Raw genomic sequence first — 18,797 nt, 5'->3', positions numbered from 1 at the left:
TCCTGTCTTTGGGCCACCCTGTGCAAACTACACTGGAGGTCCTTTTATACAGGGCCTGTATGAGAGATCTAACATGTCTTCCCTAATAATTCCAGTGGTGGGAAGGGTCTCATTCTCTGTGAGAGAGAGCCTTATGGTAATTTCCTCAATCTCAGCATGAATGCCTTCCCAGAAAAGCAAGGTGTTGACTGGTAGTGGATGTTGCTGTTCCTTTTGTGCTGTCAAGTGTGAAACTAAAGATTAATGTAGCACTCTATTGACTGTTGTGTGCAGGTTTTGATCTGCCTGAAAAATATCCAGTGCCTCTCCTAAAAGTTATCCATTTGGCATCCAGTTCAGTGGGCAAGTTCCAGGAACAAACCTCTTCAAGGCCCTTGTTGAGTAGCTTTGAACACCATCAAACCCCAAGCCATTCAACTGAAAGCCAGGGCAGTGTATTGAATCATTTAATAGCACTTTGCCACTGGCCTGGTTCTAGGTGAGAGCTTTGGTTAATAGCTTAAACAAAGCTCTCTCCTAGAAAATAATGGGTCTTGGGGCCATCTAATAAGCTCACCTGGAACAATTTGCAGGTTTTTGCATGAAATAATTTTTCAATTACTTTTTTTGCCCTTAAGGGCAATATAAGGCTCCTGTATTCTGCATTTGGTTTTAACTTGGATGGCTCTGAGGTAGCTCTTTGGTATTACATTACAATCAGATCCTTTATGCAGGGTTAAATGACTGAAAATTGTCCTTTTCAGAATTTCAAATAAACTCCCACTCCTTTCAATACAGTATCTCTATCAAAAGCTCTTCCAAAGTTCATACAATTCACATAGAGCTTCCACTCAGAGGGGAACACCTTGAGGATTTTCAAGGTAGCCCAGTGATAAATTCAAGCCCATCTTTCTCAAAATCAGATCAATCAATTCCAAATCAGTTGTTTGCTGATTTCATTTTCTAGCAATGTTCTTGACAGGAATTGGGTAGTATAGAAATGTCATGCTCCAGACTCTTTCTCATCTCTCCAGCTCTTACACTTTGAAATACCTAGTTTCTGCAAGGATTGAAACAAAGGATCTTTCTCCTCCTGTGAGGGGAGGGACATCCTCCTCTTCCCACATTATACCTAAAATTCATTTTGGTATAGACTACTACTCCCTTTGATGAAGGATTAGAACTCTATTTATAGTAGGTGCCTAAAACTGGGCTTCCTGAACCCGTGGAAAACAAATGCGCCAGATTTTATTCTTTTGTTCTTTTAATAAACTGTCCGTGAGATTCTTCCCCTCCCCTCCTTTCCTGCTGGTTTACTTGCATTCTTATATGTTCAGTGTTTTGCTCTTCTGTCTTTGTTCCAGTTTATCAGCAATTTACACGCAGTTGTTTCCCAGACTCCATGATTTCGACAGCAAAAATAACACTGACCTTTTGAGCCCATGAGCAATCATGTTGGTGGTAATTTAGCAGAAAGTTACAGTAATGAACAAGAACTGTGCTCTTAAATGTTAGATCACTAAATGTGTTTTATGAGTCTTTATTACTTCTTTAATGCACTTCCTGTGCACCAGGGAGACAGCCATATTCCGGGGGAAGATGGAGTTTTTAATTGGCAAAGTAGCCAATTTGTGAATCTCTTCTGCTTTAAAGATACATTTTCAGGTGTGATTCAGTCAAGTAATCAAGGAAAGTGTTTGGAGCTAGAAAGACAACAGCACTAACAACAGAAGGGATCTTCCAAAGATATATTAACTCTGAAAACTGTGAGCTGGGCTTTTCCTGTGGGAGGGAGGGGAGAGTAGCTAAAAACTTAGATTTCACTGCCCAGATTTGGGGCTGCCTGGGGACTGCTTTGGTCCCAGGCATGCCTGAGAGCAGACAAAGTGTATTGTCAACAATAAACTTCCTCAGTTTTCAGCCACTTCCCCTCACCCAGCCTTCAGAACAGCAGGAAGCCAAAAGCAGAGGACACAAAGCCAACTAGATGAGGTTTGTAATCTGGCTCTGCTGCTCTGAGGTGATTGTACCTATGTGTTGCAGAGTTCACAGTTAAGACGGGTAATCTAAATGCAGGCTGCAATTTTCCATCCATATCAAAATCCTCAACTCCACTTTGACTTAAGTTTACATACATGCCCATTTCTAAAACTGGTAATAGTGCTTGTAAGTATTTAAGTAGAATTAGGAAGAGAGCTTTGCCTGTAAAAAACCCAAACCCCAAAAGCCCCACCAGAGTTAAGTGTTATTGGCAAGAGGTCATGGTACAAAGGAGTGACTTTAAAACAGAGAATTTTGGTTTTCCTGCATCACAGCACCCTTAAACCAACGCAGGAGAGACAGGAAGGCTACCAACTGCCTTCTTTTAGCAGTGTATTAAGGAGCATGAAGCTAGTATTTCATCTTCCCTCTATATTTCAGACCTTCTCCTCTCCTACACTTCTATTATGCTAATTTCCCTTCTCTGCCTGTCTCTTAAACTTGAAATGTTTTGAATCAGGTGTGTTTTGAGATAATTGTGTTATCTTTCCACATGAAGCAAGGGAATTTGTATTTGAGGTGAAGCAAAGTAAAGACCTGATCGCAGTAGAATTCAGTACTTTATTTTGTGGCCACTGGAATAGGGCATTGTAAAAGATAATTTTAAAGGGTATTGCAGCATTAAAAAAAGCAAGCTAGACACAGCACCAACATCACGTGCCCTTGCAGGACACATCTGTGTCCACCCAAATCCCTTGATAGGTGTTAACGACCAGAAGCATGACACTGGGGATATCTGAGGCCGGTACTGGATTAGGGACATGAGATATTAAGATATTTAGCTGCTCTGGGGAACTCTGTGTGACCAATTTCAAGGACTGATATGCAAAGAAAGTGTCAGAAACATGATTCACATGATGATAGTAGCAGTATTTGTAAGAAGCTGAGTACTTATACTGCTACTGCCTTAGGAAGGACAGACAGAAATGCTGCCTCTAGTCCTCCCTATGAGCACTGGTTTGTGATGCTGTTCAGTCTTTACTGCTATCTTGGGCTACAGCAAAAAGACTTTGTTTGTTTAAATCTTTTCTTGGGTCTTTCCCAATTTTAGCCTGAACTCCAGATATTTGGCTCTTAAATTAATTCTCCAGGGTGCTTCTGACTAATGCCAGGGTGCTATTGTGGGGTTTTACAGGAACTCTTGGGAACAGTTGCAGCACAGAGTTGTGGACCAGCACTACCAAAGCCCAGTTTTAGCTTTTCAATTGTGTCTGTGCAACGCAGGGATTCAGCACAGAAACACACGAGAACTGGTTCTGTACAGGCTGCACTGGGTGGTCTTGACTTCTACACCTGACTTTATGGACCACCCTGACTGAGGGCAATAGAGATGAAAAGCATGTGCACTTCAGAACTGTTTTGCAGGAATTTTCCCTCGTTTTGAAGTGCTTTTTTTCCATAAAATACTTATTTCCCTCTAAATCAGTTATTACAGTTTGGGTTCATACCAAAAGCTTCAGCTGTTTCCCAAAACAATTACTTGGTCCAGGTAATGCAGAACTGGGAAGAAGTTTAAATACAGAGGTTTGAAGAAGTCAAAAACAGAACTGGGATCTGGATTCAAGCATCCTACTTAACAGATAATTGCAATGACTGAGGTAGAACGTTCAGACTTAAATCCAAGCCCTCTAATATGCTTTGTCTGGGGTATGGAAGGCATCTTCCTTTATTAGGTTACTTTCCTGCTCAACATTAACATTTCGTGCTTTGAAGGTTTATTGTGTTGGCTGGAGTTATACCTTTATATACACACAGTCCCTATGGAATAGCCTGGTCTCCTTTCATCATTATTAGTAATTCTAGGCTTGTCATTTCCTATTCACGCAGTCTGGACCTCACCACGTTGTTGCAGGATGGTTGATACAGTGCACAGGAAATGTTCTGTTTTTTCAGGTCTCTACTGTTCCTAAGTATTCTTTTCAGGGGCTTCAGTTTTATTGCCATGAGGTCCATTTCCTACATGTAGTACAATTTACTAAATTACAAATAAACAAGGCACCAATAGAGAAGTCAGTGAAAGTTCACACTAAGAATAGAACTTGAAGAGAAAAGTTCAGTTATGTGACCTTCTTCAGGAGCTGGATACAAAATAGACCTGCTGTTTTTCCCTTTAATTTGCAGTCCAGGCAGAAAAGAAGTTGAACAGTTCCCAGAGAAACCCAAGCCCTTCTGTTTGTTTCTATGAATCCTCCAGAAATGCTTTATCTGTTGACATCCTGGCTATGCCGATACGGAAATGAACTTACTTGGCCCCCTCATTTCCCCCCTCTTTTTTCATTGATCTCCCTCCCTGCAATGTTTAAAGATCTGCCAGCCATGAACAGAATAAAATGTTACAGATAGGTACCTTTAAAATTGCCCATTAAAGAAAATTAGGATCATCAGATGAAAAATCTAATTTATGTATCAGTCACTGCTTATTATCACCCTTCAGAAACAAGTTTGGGAATGAAAAGTAATTTCACTGCAACTTTTTTGGTTAAAAAGGGTGAATTAGACAGAAAGAATAATGTGTCTCCAAATACCTTGATGAAACCAGACTACTCCTGGACACTTTCTGCCTAAAGTTAAATATTAGACACTGTCACCCTGACATTTTTGAAAATTTACTCTAAAAGGCTTAATATTTAACTCAAAATGCTTAACAACTGCAAATGCTAAGTGCTGAAAGTTGTTACATCCTCCAGCAGATACATAAAGCAGTGCTTAAACTCAGTGGGATATATTTAGAGGAGTGTAGCCATCCCTGGACTTCGTGTTCCACTCGAGTGAGAAACCCGGTTGCTATGTGGTGAACTTCTGTGTGTTTTGAAGCAGAAGGCATGGCCAGTGGTTCAGTGGGGATAACTGCTTTAAACAGGGTGTCTGCCTTGGACCTGCAAAAGGAAATGTCCTTTATTTGATGCACTTTTATTTTGTCCCACATCAAGGTCTTAATTGGTTCAATCCTTTATCTGACATTAAGTCTGGTTTTGGAACAGATTTCCAATTATAATGGGCCTCAAAATCCATGTTAAACTCAATTATTACTGGCTCCTGTTCAGTTTTACTGCAACTTCAATGGACACGCACATATCCCTGAGAACCACTGCCATTTTAATACTTATTTCCAAGCCTTTTTGCTGGATAGGTATCATTAGAAAAAGCCCCTAAAGATGTTCTGCTTTTAGATGAGTTGGTCCAGGAGCGGCAACTAGCCACATCCCCTCGCTATCCCATCGGCTGGACCGACGGAACCAGGGATGGTGATATTTTTCCTTTCCTTACCTCTCCTTTCCTTCCTCCTTTTTCTTTCCTTCCTCCTCTCCTTCTTTTCTCTTTATTCCCTTCTCCTTCTCCTTCTCCTTCTCCTTCCTTCTTTTGCCCTTTCCCCCTTTTTCTCTCTTTCTACTCTGCGTTCATTGAGTACGTCAGGGACAACATGACGGATTTTCACGCCGAGTGACTTTTTGCGAACTCTCCGACTTTTGTGGTTCCTTTCCACCAGGAGCTCTTACGAGCCCGGAGCTCTCCGTGCCCCTCTGTGGGGCACCTACAGAGTCCCCCCGCCGCCGGAGCGGGGGCGGCCCGGCCACGGCGCCGTCGCTGCGGGCAGCGGCCGGGAGCGTCCCGCCAAAACCCGTGAGGGGAGCGGGGCGTGGCCGCCGGGGCCGCCCGGGGCAAAGTGCAGGGGGCGGCTGAGGGGCTGCGCGCGCTCGGGCCCCGCCATGGCGGCCGCGCTGGAGTCGCTGGAGTCGTGCCTGGAAAGGCACATCCCGCCCGCGGAACTCGCTGAGGTGAAGCGGATCCTCTATGGGGGCGAGGCCAGGTGCGCCACCAGGACTGGCTCCCCCCCCCAGCCCAGCTCTGCGGGTTTCCGTCGTTCCTCTCCCCGGGCTCCGCGGGATGCCCAGCCCGGGGGTGAGGGGAAGGAGGCAGTTGTGAGGGGGGTGTGCAAGGCGCAGGGCTGGGCTGAGGGGGGAAAAGGAAAAGTAGGGCTTGTGGTACTGCAGTGAGGTGACTGGGGTATTTTGGAGGTGATCCAGGTGTGGGGAGCAGGGCAGTGTGAGAAGATGACGGACAGGGATGGAAGACCTGATGGGAATAGTGATATAGAGGTGATGGGGCCTGAAAAGTAGGGATTAAACCTGAGGAAATGACATGGGAGGGAGAGTTTGTAATCCAGCTATGGCAGGTGGAAGTTTGCGTGCTCCTTGATTTCTGCAGCAAGGTGTTAGTGTCTGGGGATGGTGGGCGATGGTTGGTGGTGAGCAGTGAGGTCAGCACAAGAGCTGCTCACTGCTGTGCCTTGGCTGATGGATGAGTGCTGGGCATGGGAGCTCGGGAGTCTGCACGGTTACGTAGAGTTGTCATCCCCTTGGTCCACCGCATTCAGAGCAGAAAAAGAGAACTCTCATCTCAAAATGTCTTTCTTTCCTTCAATCCAGAAAACTTGATTTGCCAACTGCTGCACTGTCAGCAGCCCAGGAAAAAGGTTTTGAGCTGCAGGGGTATGGATTTGGAGCTGCTTTGGAACAGTTGAGAAGGCCACGTATTGTTCGAGTGGGACTGATACAGAATGAAATTCCTCTTCCCACAGACACAGCAGTGGCAGTCCAGGTACACAGACTGGGACTGGGGCTGTTTCTAACTCCTCTTCTGCTGGATTGAGACGTAACACAGTTCAGTTGTTGATTTTAGGAGCTATATCATGAAATGGCTAATGATTGTCTGGCAGTACAGGACCCATCACTACTGCAGTAGAGCATCCTGTAAGAAATTTGAGTGACACATTTGGTTTCATTGTTCCTCAGAAACATCTTGTGTTTACCTAGCACACCCAACCTGCTTGCAGCTTTTCCAAAGCTAAATATTTAGTAGCTCATTTTATACATGAAAATCCTTTGCCTCTAAGATGAAACACAAAATCATTTACACAAAATCCAAAGGGATGGCAGCCAGTGGAAACCACAGGTGCAGTTCTTGTTTTAATTGAGAAATGTTCCATTACAGGAAAATCCATTAGAGGAAGCAGATTAATAAAGCTGTGTTCATTATTCTTTGTACAGCAGTGAGTGAAATCTTATTACAAGATAACATGGTTTAGTGGTGACTTGGCAGTGCTGGGTTAATGGTTGGACTTGGTTGATGATCTTAGAGGTCTATTCCAACATTAATTATTCTGAAACCATCATCTCTTAATATCTTGGACACAGCAGCACTGAAGTGGCCAATATATATAGAAATAGTCTCCTGAGAATAGCTTTAAAAAGGGGAAGAAAATACTGCATTTATAAAATCTCCTGGAGTAACAGTTTTGTACAGTGACAGGACAGAACATTTCTGAAGTAGTTTGTTTTGGAAAGATTACCTATCACAGATGCAAGTCATTAATTCAGTAAATGGGTCAAGTTTGTGGATTCTTTGTAAGAGCTGTTGAATAAGGTACCAGCTATATTAATGATTTTACTTTATGAATAACTAGTTAACTATTTCTGTAAATCAATATACAATTTTTGATTTCATAGGTCACTGCAGTCTTGTCTTTATTATTTTTTTTTGAAACCTGAAAGTATCAATGCAAAGTACTATACCTATGCTTATCTTAATGTAGAATACTGTAGAAAACTAGTAAATAAGTACTTTGAGGATTTTTCTTGATAATAATTACTTAGCTCTTAGGACAGAGGGCTTAACATGATCCTGTAGGTTGTTTACAATGAGCAGAAAAATTATACTTTTTGATAATTCTGTTTAGATTTTTCAGCTTTTTGCAAGTCAGGCAGCAGTGAATTTCCAGCTATATAAATGTTGCAAACATGGAATTAGAATCCCATTGGAATACTTTCTCTATTTTCAGCATCTAAATGCTTTTAAAAATCTATATCTGACTCTGTTATCAGTGTTCAGGAATGATACCTCGAGTTACTCCCCCTGAAAGCAATGGCACTAAGTATAGAACAAGATAAATTCTGTGTGAACAAAGGGTGTAGAAGCAGTCAGTTGACACAGAGGTGAGTTAGAACATGTGGCTTTTTTTTAATGGTGTGACATTTCTCACAACCAGGTGGCTGCTCTGCACAGACGCATCGAGGAGATCGTGGGAGTGGCTGCAATGTGTGGGGTCAACATTGTGTGTTTCCAGGAGGCTTGGAGTGAGTATTTTCTGTGGTTCTTTAGGCTGTCAGATGTCAGGTGCCCTCTATTTTAACAGGTGTTCTGTAAGTGAACAGTAGAAATCTTCCAAGATACAACAATCGACTGTAGTGATTTGCTTCCTAGAGGAAAACCCAAACTGTCTGAGGTAGCAGAGCTATATGGAACAGATATGAGGGGTCTGTTGTGTTGAAGACTGCCATATGATATTTGGAGCTCCTTCCTGGCATCCTTTATGATCCTTTTCTCTTTATTTTTTCTCCTAAAACTTTGGGTTTTGTTTTTTTTCTAGACAGGTATTAACATTTAAAAATCTGTTTCTAGTTAACACGGGTTGTTTGAGGCTTAATGGAAGCAAAACCCTTCACTTTCATGGGCAAGTGAAGGCCCTGTTTGTGAAAACAGGTTGTTCACAGTGTACTGGGGTATATTATCTTTCTACCCCTGCTGAGACTTCACTAAATGCATCCATTCTCTTCTGGTTTGCCCTGTGTGAGCTCAAAACTCCTTGCCCTGGCAAAAAATATTTTTAAATAGCTTTTGCCTTTAACAGTTTAAGGAAAATGGTTGAATAATTCTTTATTGTTTAATTTTTTTCATGCAAATATCATGTATTTCTTGGGTGACATGAACATTTTTGTACATTTTGCCTTGCTTTGGTGTTTTCCAGCCATGCCCTTTGCTTTTTGTACAAGAGAGAAACTTCCTTGGACTGAATTTGCGGAGTCAGCAGAGGATGGGCCAACAACAAAATTCTGTCAAGAGGTAAAAAAACCAACAAACCAAGCAAAATAAAGACCAGCTGACATAATTTGAGGGAAAATACAATATGCCAGTGAACTGGCAGGCAAAATTTGCTATATTTCTCACTCATACCTCTGTTATTTAACATTTCTAGTTAACATGTAATGCTGTTTTACCTTTTCTTTAACTGTTTCCAGCTATCTGTGGTGTCTGTCATTCTGGGGTCCTGCAGGCTGGTGTCTAATAGGGGAATTGTGTTCATTTGTGCAGCTTGCAAAGAAGTACAATATGGTTGTGGTGTCTCCAATCCTGGAGCGAGATGAGCTGCATGGTGGAATTCTGTGGAATACTGCAGTGGTCATTTCTAATTCTGGAGCACTCCTTGGCAAAAGTAGGAAAAACCACATTCCAAGGGTTGGAGATTTCAATGAGGTAAGATGCAGTATTGTGGCAATCAAGTTAGTCTTACCTTGCAGCTCTTGTTTGTGCCAGCACGTGTTGTGTCAGAGTCACAGTGGCAGGAAATGCAATGTGTTTCTAAAAAATATGGTTCACTTACTGTTGAATCAGTTTTTCTGAGATGAAGTGATAGTTAATTTATCAAGAAGGAATAATTTTTGTGAGAGTGATGAGTCTTAAAGGAAAAATGACATTGAATCTTGTTAGGTACTCTTCCTTGGACCAGTGAAACTTCAAAAGTATCAAGTATCCTTTAAAAGGATTGTTTAAGTTACAACTGTGTTATGTTTATTGTGCATCGTTGGCTTGGGTAGTTTTGTCATGTGTGCACATTGAACTTACTTTAATTTGCAGGGTAATTGTTTCATGAACATTACTTACAGCCTTTCTCTGTTTCCCTGTGAGGTTGTCTTGGAAATGACAGTTCTTTTGCTTGTGCTTATTCGAGCAGAATCCTTTAATTCATTGTGCCTCTGATTGAATAGCTGGTTTATGGCATCTTCTGTTCACTAATGGCATTATTGCAGCTGAAGCCCCCAGCAGGTTTTGGTCCATCCTCCAGAATCAGAAACTGAACTGGCAGTAAAGGCAATGACTGGTAGATCTGAAATGTGTTTATCCATCCAAAGAAATATCACAAGCAGAAAGATCAGGATTAAAAATTAACTGAAGTCTAAAAATACATTGTCTTACCTGACTGAATCTCTCCTTGTCAGCTAAAGTGAGTAATTAACAGAGGCATTTCTGCTAAGCATTGAAAGCTGCTGTATACCTGCAGTTGCTTTTGTTCCCTGTATGACTGCTCCAGTCATCAAACTGAAGCTTCAGAACCTAAGATACTTTTTTTGTTAATGTAAGAAGTTATTTTGGGTCTCAAAACTTTGTGTTTAAAGACCTCTGGAAGTTTTGACCTTGCTCGCAGACCTGATCAGGCTGGTTTGAGTTTCTCCAGAGGAGGCTGTTAATAGAGCTCTACACAATGAATTTCTGGCACAGTCACCAGTCTTACCTTGTATTTTTAACAATTATTCTGATTCTTACTATTATTTTATCAGGTCTGTCCTTTAGCTAACAAAAGTAGTAACTAAGAAATTGATTGGTTACTTTCCACATTTTTTAATTTATTCTTTATCTAATCCAACAAAAAATAAACTCCTGTTGCTTGTGCTAAAATATGGTGTCTTTCAGTTTTCCTGACACTGTTTAGTGGAGAATCAACAGATTCCAAGAAACTCGTTGTTTCCAGCTATGAAACTGCAATGAGAGACACCTAAAAAAAGAAAGTATTTTTACTTTCTCATGTGAAGTATAAATAGAGTTTCACTAAGAGTTTTGCATAGTTGCTGAAAGAAGTTAGTTCTTAGAATCCTAAATGGCAGAATTACTACAAAACTGTCTGTTTATACCTTCCAGATATACTATAATGATCTGGCATTTCTTCTTGTATCTACTTGTTACAGAATCGAGTAGTGCTTAACCAAGACAGCAGTGTCTTCAGCTGGCTTTGTTAGTAAAGCATTAAGTCCACTTTTCTGAGCTGAACAATTCTGATAAAGCAACTTCAGAAACCACCCAGGCTACAGGAAAGGATTATATTCATCTGTGTTACTTTAATGTTGTTTTCTTTATCAACAAAGTTAAACCTCAAGGAAATACCGAATTTGAAATTATTTCATGTGGGTTGTCTCTGTAGGGCAGATAGGAAAGGAGCCTTGTTAAAATTGTACCCATTGAATGAGTAAGAACTAAATGGAAAGGGCAGAGAGGTTGGTCTGCGGCCTATTCAGCCATGTGTGGGAGGCCTTATAAACAAAAATCAATCCTTCTTGAGACATCACACTTTATTGCTGTGGAGAGGATTGTGACCTCTGGTGTGAAATAAAAAATAGGAACTGATGAATTCCCTGAAGCAACAGCAGTCTTGTTTTTCTTCTGCTTTTGTAAGAAAAGAAACTGAGAATAGGAGGAAAAAAATGGAAATATATTCATTCAGCAGAATTGTTTTGAAAAAGACTTGGGTGAGCACCCACCATGTGGTCTGCTGTCTACAGACATGAAAGGAGATCAAATCAGTGCCCAAGGGACTGTGCAATTTCATGAGAACTTATAATAAATAAGAAACATGAGATTATTATTTTACTGGACATACTGAACCTGTAGCCCTTGGTTTCAGAAGGTGACCCTTCTGTATCTGTTTTGCCATTGGCCCACACTTACAGGAGGCCCAGGTTTGTTCCCCAGCTTGTACCTGCTTGCTCTAGGCCTCAGGTGTTTCTACTTCCTTCAGGTCCAATGGCAGTGGTGGTTACAAGGAACAGATAATTTCAATAAAGAGGGGTCTGCTTTACAGAACACCTTTCTTCTGTGATGAGAGACGTGTCCTGGTGGCTCAGCATGGTGGATTGTGTCCCTTGCTTTTCTGTCTCAGATCAGCTCCAAAGGATGCTGTCAGGAATCAGCCCGGCTGCTGCAACTTGCGTTCTTCCTTGGGATCCTCAGGATTGTATAAGGAATGTTGGGTGGCTGTCTTTGTCCCTGTCTAAACCTGGTGAGGGTACTTTCAGAAAGCAGCACGTTTTGGAAGTACACTGCCTGCTGCATAAAAAAAGTTCCTTTGCTTGAAAGGAGGTATAAGAGCGTAATTTCAGTGAAAACACACTCCTGCTGCTGCCTTGGCGTTTCTGTGTTCATCTTTTCTACTGCCTAAGTGATTTTGTAAATCTCATCATACTATCCTCAGCTTTCTATCTACAGATGAAAAAGCTTTTTTAGTTAGAGGTACTTTGCACTTTTTTAAGACGTCTGCCTTTGTGGGTTTTGTTGTTTGGTTGGATTTTTTCCTTTGTTTTTAATTTTGTTTATAGTCTACTTACTATATGGAAGGAAATACAGGACACCCAGTGTTTCAGACACAGTTTGGGACAATTGCTGTGAACATCTGCTATGGACGCCACCACCCTCTGAACTGGCTCATGTATAGCATCAATGGAGCAGAGATCATCTTTAACCCTTCAGCCACTATAGGGACACTCAGGTAAAACACAAAATGATCTGTGCCATTGTTTCCTTTCTGGGTTAACTGGACCTCTGAGCCCCTCAATGGGGCCATAAAGGTACCTTGCTGAGGTCTTGGAAGTGTAGTTTTATTGTTTTGTCATCAAAAGGGAGCCTGCATTCTCCTCCACCTGGAATTTTGGGCTCCCAGTCTCCTCCTAGTAAATTATTCTCTTTCAGAAATTTACTGTACATCAGCAGGTCTTTGTCTTTGAGAAAGCATTAACCAGAATCCAGCTGGTATTCTGAAAACTGAGAGTTTGTTTAGATCTTTTATGTAATATTTTTGCTATATAATAGGTAGTGGTCATGTTCAGACTTTTTTTACCAGCTTGCATTGTCCAGCTAGGAATGTGGTATGAAATTGCAGTTTTCAGAACCAAGCTGAGATACCGTTTTCTGAGAAATTATTTTTTAAACTGTTGGCAATGTTATGACTGTCAGGCCTCTTGAACCAGACCAGACCAGTGTAAATTGTCACTTGAGATTAATCTTCTGCAGATTAACATCAATTTCACCTGAGTGACTTGACTTCCTAAAAGCTAACTGTGGCTTCTTTGACAGAAAGTGTGCAGTGTGACACAGTGAGAGTCTAGATTTAGCACTGGAGTGTCTCCAGTTAATGAATACCTGCTCCTCTCTGTTTGCAGCGAGGCGCTGTGGCCAATCGAAGCCAGAAACGCTGCCATAGCCAACCACTGCTTCACGTGTCCCATCAACAGAGTAGGAACGGTTCGTATCCTCCTGGCTTCATTCATTCCCTCACTCAGGGCTTGGAGCATGAGTTTGTTTGGGGCAGGGATTCTAGCACTAGAATGCATGGGTTCCGCTGCTGGGTAACCACTGTACTAAGGGTTGTGATGTGATTTGAAGATGGACAGTGATGAAGAGATTGAGAGCTGCCTCTATTGCTGGCAGCCTACTTTTTGGTTGCAGCTGTTTCCTGTTCTTGAATTGAATCTTTATAAGAGGCACCCGCCCTTTTGCTAACTCTCCCAGTTTCTCTGGTGAAGTCAGTATTCTTTTAGCCAAAATGAGTGAAAAATTAATATATCCTCAAGTCAGCGGTTCACAACTTGTGGCTGTTGTACAGCCATTATCTCTTTCTGGACTGTAAAATTCTAGAATGAAATTTAATAGCACATGCAATAGGTCATTCTTGCCGTCAGATTAGTCCAATTAAGCTACATGTAAATTTTTAAAATTGGATTCCCTTCAAAAATCCAGAATTTTTCTTGCTGCTGTGTGAACATTTGCCTTCTTTTGTGACCCAAAAAGATACGTTTGGTTAAATATCTCCTCTTTTGCCTCTTTAAACTTGTGAAATGGATACGAGGCATGTTCCCCAAAGTGTATGAAAAACAGGCAGTGATACAAAAAGACCTTGTGTTCTATGCTATCCATCGCAGACACTAGGCCTCTCTTGATGACTCCCTTCAGACAGTGCTGATCATGTGCCAGAAAAAAATATTTGTAGATTTATATAAACTCCCAAAATATGATAGACTAGCAAGGATTTCTTGAATGAAATGGAATTATACTGCCACCTATGGATTCCTCTTATTTCACAGGAATACTACAAAAACGCCTTTACTTCTGGAGATGGTGGAAAAGGTATGTTCAGAAATCACATTCAGTACCAGTTCCCAGATTTGCTGGAAGTTCAAAGAGAATGATTAATGAGGAGTATGAGATTTTCTTGTATGTACTTATATGTTGCAACACAGTAATTTGTGCTGTGAGAACTGTGGCTGCTTGTGGCTCCATCCAGAGTGTTCCTGAGCCTTTTTTAGCCAGTTTTGGAGCTAAGTGTTTTTAGCAGCTGCATGAGAAAGGTCAGTGGGATCCATGGCTTAGTAGTACAATAAATGTGATTGATTTTTGGCACAACTCAAGAGTTGTGCAATATGAAATAACATCTTTTCTGTGCCTCAAATCCCAGTGTTTTCACCTCTGGCCTTTTATTGAAAATAGAATGGGTGTATCTCTGTCAGCTGTTTTGAAAATGTATGATTTGACAATTAGAATTCATTTAAATGCTGAGTAAAAAGCAATGAAAGCAAAGCCTTTAGTCCAGAGACTTAATAACAGGAAAGCATAATGGTACATTATTTGAAAGGCAGTGCAGGGAGGTTTTCCTGATAATTTGATGATGTACTGTGCATGAAAATTATAATTAGTCAAAACTGCAGTTATTTTAGGATCATGCTGTGACTCTTCAAGATGATTATCTTGCCTAAAGGCCAGTGAGTCCCCAAGAAATGGAGTCAGGTTTTGTGGGACACTGCATGCTAAGTTACATACCTATTTGCAGATGGCAATACATGCTTTTTAAAAATCTCTCCAAGCACACCATGAGCTGGGCCATTTCTATGGCTCGAGTTACGTAGCTGCGCCAGACGGCAGCAGGACCCCGGGGCTCTCCCGCACTCAGGATGGGCTGCTGGTGGCAGAGATGGACCTAAACCTCTGCAGGCAAGTCAGTGACAAATGGAATTTTAAGGTAAGCCTGACTATAAAGGAAATCAATATTAGAACAAACAAGCTTTGATAATGATTCTATGATGCTACAATAGTTAAAAGGCAGTCTTTTGTATATTTTTTTTTTAGCAGTTCAGATCTTAAATTGTTGAAGTAATTTAACAGGATGTTATAGACGCCAAAAGCATAAATAGATTTGGAAAAGGAGTAGCTAAATTCAGGGAAACTAGGCCAGTAGCTTTCAAATGAAAACCCTAGCCTCAGGACCTTAACGTGGATTGCCAGTAGCTCTGAGGATTGATGGGGAAGAGTTTTGCTTTCCTTATGCAGTGAACATAGGCATTTGTTGCTGAGCTGAGGCAGGCATTGGATCTACCTAACATGGTACTATTATATATTCTTAAAGGCTTTAATTGTCAGTTTCAGTGAAATTTAGTGAAAACCCAAACTTACAAGCTTCTGAGAACTTTCTGAAGGCAAAATTCTTGCAACATTGACTTCTTGAATTTGTGGATATGTTGAAACTACGGAGATGAAATTGTGCAGTGTATATATTCATCTCTGAAGCATCTTAACAGACTTTTGAATTTATCTAAATCAGATTATAATAGCTGCAAGCCACTCCATATGGCTTTTACAAACCTTATTTATTACTATTTTTTTGTAGTCTGAGGTAAAGCTAATTTGGTTCATCTTTCCAGAGGGCATAATTGGATTTAATTTGTCCAGCAGCAGTGCTGGTTGAAGAAATGGCTGCCTCAGCACAGCAGCTTGCTAACCCTTCAGTTGTGCCAGTACAAGTTATGTGGGGTGCTATATTATATACTCATTTAGTGGAGTGACCAGATTTTTTTAAACAAACAACACTGTAGTTCCTTTTTTATTCTGATCAAGTTTACAACAGGCCACACAAAGGTTCTGTTGGAACAAAAAAAGGAAAGAAGTGGCAACTCTGGAAATAGGCTTTGTTAATGACGATGACATCTTGCTTGCTTCTGTGGAGACAGATATTTTGTTCCAGTTCTCAGTACTGCTAAAGACCAGAACCTTTTCGTAGTCACTCTTAAGATCAGCATGATTTTAATCCTAACAAAATAGACCAAAATGCTGGGCTAGCAGCTGTACAATATATGTAGGTTCTTCAGTGATCACCTAGTATCTAAAATAAGTAATCATTTGCAAGGAGTGTAATTTTTTGAACACCATGCTACTGCAAGCAGACATTTTATAGAGCTGGTTTATTTGCCTGTTGTGCATTACAGAATGGTGCAATATTCAAGATGTTTTGATGTCAATTTGACATTAAAATGAAAAGTCCCTGTGGATTTGAAATGCTGAATAAGCTTTCTAATTAAAAAAAGTAATTTCTTATCTAGAGCTTAATTTCTTTGCTGATATTGCTAATCCATACATAGGGACTAAAACCAAGAAGTAATTTCAGATTGTCTTCTGGAACAGAGTTGCATTTGTTATTTTACAGATGCCTGTGGCAGGCATGTAGTTGTTGCCATAATGGAATTAAGTTGTGCTGAGAGGTTCTTAGTTTTTTAAGTCAGGCATGCATTTAGTTTTGCTTTGCCACAAGAGTCTTAAGGCCCTTACTGCAGAGTAGAGGCTTGGTGTGTCAGGAAGCACATGGAGCATTGCTTCTACCAGCTTAGAAGGGGTATCTGAACAAAAACAATTGTATTGATTAGGAAAAACAAACAGTAAAAGCAAAACACTGGCCTTTGGCTGATTGGTGTAGAATTGTGTATTTTTTGTTGTCTTCAACTCCTGTGCTTTCAGCACCTTCATTTCATGTTGATGGTGTGGAGTGCTATTGTTGGGTTTTAGCACGTAAAGCACAGCTGTGGTTTTGTTTACGTGACAGGGGAGAGCTGTTTCCTTTTTCTCTCAGTTGTGAGAGGTAGTTCTTGCTGAGGGAGAGTGGTCACAGGTTTTCTCACCCACTGCAGAAAACCTTTAACAGCAAGTAGGAGCCTATTTAACCTGCTCTGCTATCTGTAGTTTGCACCCAGTGATGCCTGAAACATGTCTTTGCTAAACTTAGAGCAGCAAAGGGGTTAAACAAATTAAATAAAGATTAATTTGTCGCTCTCAGAGCCAGTGTTGTGGGCTGTGCTCTTGGAAAAGGATGATGGCACTACATCAGGTGCTGTATTACAGCACTTCAGCACTTGCTCTGTTGCCCAAACCATTGAGATTTTGTATTATTAACGGGTGAAGTAAGAGTAACCCCAATACTGTCAGTGGCTTATGTGCAAACCTACTGCTGGCAGCAGGGTTATTTAGTTGTCAAGGACAAGACATGAAGCCCTAATTGCAGAGACACTCCCTTGCCTTTATTGACATAACTTAAAAAATTGTTGATGCATAAGAAAGCAAGTCCACCTTTCACATTCAACTTTCAGCTATCCAGAATAGCTATAATAACTAGTAAGTCAGTGGACATGACTGTCAGTGAAGGAGAGCTGCAAAACAGGGAGGTGTTCATTTAAAAGTTTTACTTTCAGGGTGGAACTACACTTCTTTTTTAGATAGAAATACAGTCCTAGGTGACATAATACGAGTTCTTTTATAAAAAATAGTTTGTGCCAAGGCACTGGAGATCTTGATTTTGAGGGAATTATGGTTTTGATGTTTGGGACAATTAAATCATATATTGTCATAGAAAAAAAACAACCAGGGGATATAAATATTTTTTACTGAAGTACTTTTGTAGTTTAAAGAACTGAAGCTTTGATTTTTCTTTTCCAGATGACTGGTAGATATGAAATGTATGCAGAAAAGCTTGCTGAAGCAGTCCAGCCTTTCTTTATACCCAATATCATCAAAGAGTAAGAGAGAGCATCTCATGACACTCAAATGTTACAAGACAAATTCAAAGTTACTGTTGGATTATTTTACTTTGAATCTTTACTTTGAAGCTTTACTGTGAATCACAAGCTGCTGTTTTAATGTTGTCAGTTTAATTTCATGTAGCCAATTTTAAAAAATAGGAGTCAGAACTGTTACGTAAAATTATTGAAAATGGCTTCTTAAGTGTTTGTCATTTACACTAATGAGTCTAAAGTTGTTCCTTGCTAGAAATACATCCAGTGTTTTTCTAGGGTAGATACACATACAGTGTACTGTGATATAGTTGATTGGATGAGTTCAGAGGATATGAAAAGTTTTACTTAAGCTTTGCATTGTACATCTGTTTCTGCTTTCTGGTTTTTACTCTTTGCCCAGATGCATAATTTAAGGAGAAATGAGGCAGAAATTGTTTTCATCTGGGTTTTGTTTGCTTTTTCTGCTTACGAAGTACTTGATGCGGTTCAGTTATAGCCAGTAATGTATCAGACATCCCAGTTGTGTGAAGATCTGTGGGTGCTGTAAAGCAGCACTGCTTTGGTTCTGTTGCCTTTTACACAACCACAGCTGGAGCAGTGTCTTTGCTGGGCCCCTTCAAGGTCCAGAAGTTGTGCTCAGAGAGATGTTTTGGTATCTTCTGAAGCTCAATGCCCTGAAGGGAAGCAGAGACCCTGCCCAATGCACAGGCAAGGCTTTTCACTGTGAACAGAAAGCTCAGGATGGGTAAGGAAAACTCCTTCCCTGGGGCTGCACTCCAGTAGGAAATGTGGTGGCTGTAGAGTACACAAACCAGCTGTGGAATAAAGGTAGTAATGATACATTTGCTATTCTTAGGTAGTACTGTATTCTGAGATTTTGCTTCATATGCTTTGGGTGATGTCAATGGGTGTTTAGGCAATGCAGACTGAATACAATTTACAGCCCAGCAACTATGAATTTATAGCTAATAATAGTAATTAATATTTGTACTCTTGTTTTTGTTTTTCTAGATTACAATTTCAGATTTTCAAAAACATTTTTTCTAATAAACTTGTTAATAAATGCAC

The 18,797-nt window shown here is 40.6% G+C and overlaps 1 protein-coding gene across 1 annotated transcript; it reads left to right on the top strand.

Moving 5' to 3' along the window:
• Positions 1-5,678: 5,678 nt before the first annotated feature.
• Positions 5,679-18,796, top strand: UPB1 (beta-ureidopropionase 1). The gene is made up of 10 exons (XM_021549811.2): positions 5,679-5,827; positions 6,447-6,618; positions 8,066-8,153; positions 8,825-8,919; positions 9,169-9,330; positions 12,222-12,391; positions 13,062-13,143; positions 13,983-14,025; positions 14,760-14,914; positions 17,653-18,796. Exons 1-10 carry the CDS (start codon positions 5,727-5,729, stop codon positions 17,734-17,736), a joined length of 1,152 nt encoding a protein of 383 aa, XP_021405486.1. The 5' UTR covers positions 5,679-5,726; the 3' UTR covers positions 17,737-18,796.
• The last annotated feature ends 1 nt before the right edge of the window (position 18,797 follows it).

Source organism: Lonchura striata, chromosome 15 (genome assembly GCF_050655825.1).
Source record: "Lonchura striata isolate lonStrDom1 chromosome 15, ASM5065582v1, whole genome shotgun sequence".
NCBI lineage: Eukaryota > Metazoa > Chordata > Aves > Passeriformes > Estrildidae > Lonchura > Lonchura striata.
This window is presented reverse-complemented; position numbering and strand designations above follow the sequence as displayed.

Bases quoted from the DNA above. Each gene is read 5' to 3' on its own strand.
- UPB1 (XM_021549811.2), top strand. From the start codon at position 5,727: ATGGCGGCCGCGCTGGAGTCGCTGGAGTCGTGCCTGGAAAGGCACATC. The intron at 5,828-6,446 runs GTGCGCCACCAG...CCTTCAATCCAG, and splicing joins CTCTATGGGGGCGAGGCCAG to AAAACTTGATTTGCCAACTG. The intron at 13,144-13,982 runs GTTCGTATCCTC...CTTATTTCACAG, and splicing joins CCATCAACAGAGTAGGAACG to GAATACTACAAAAACGCCTT.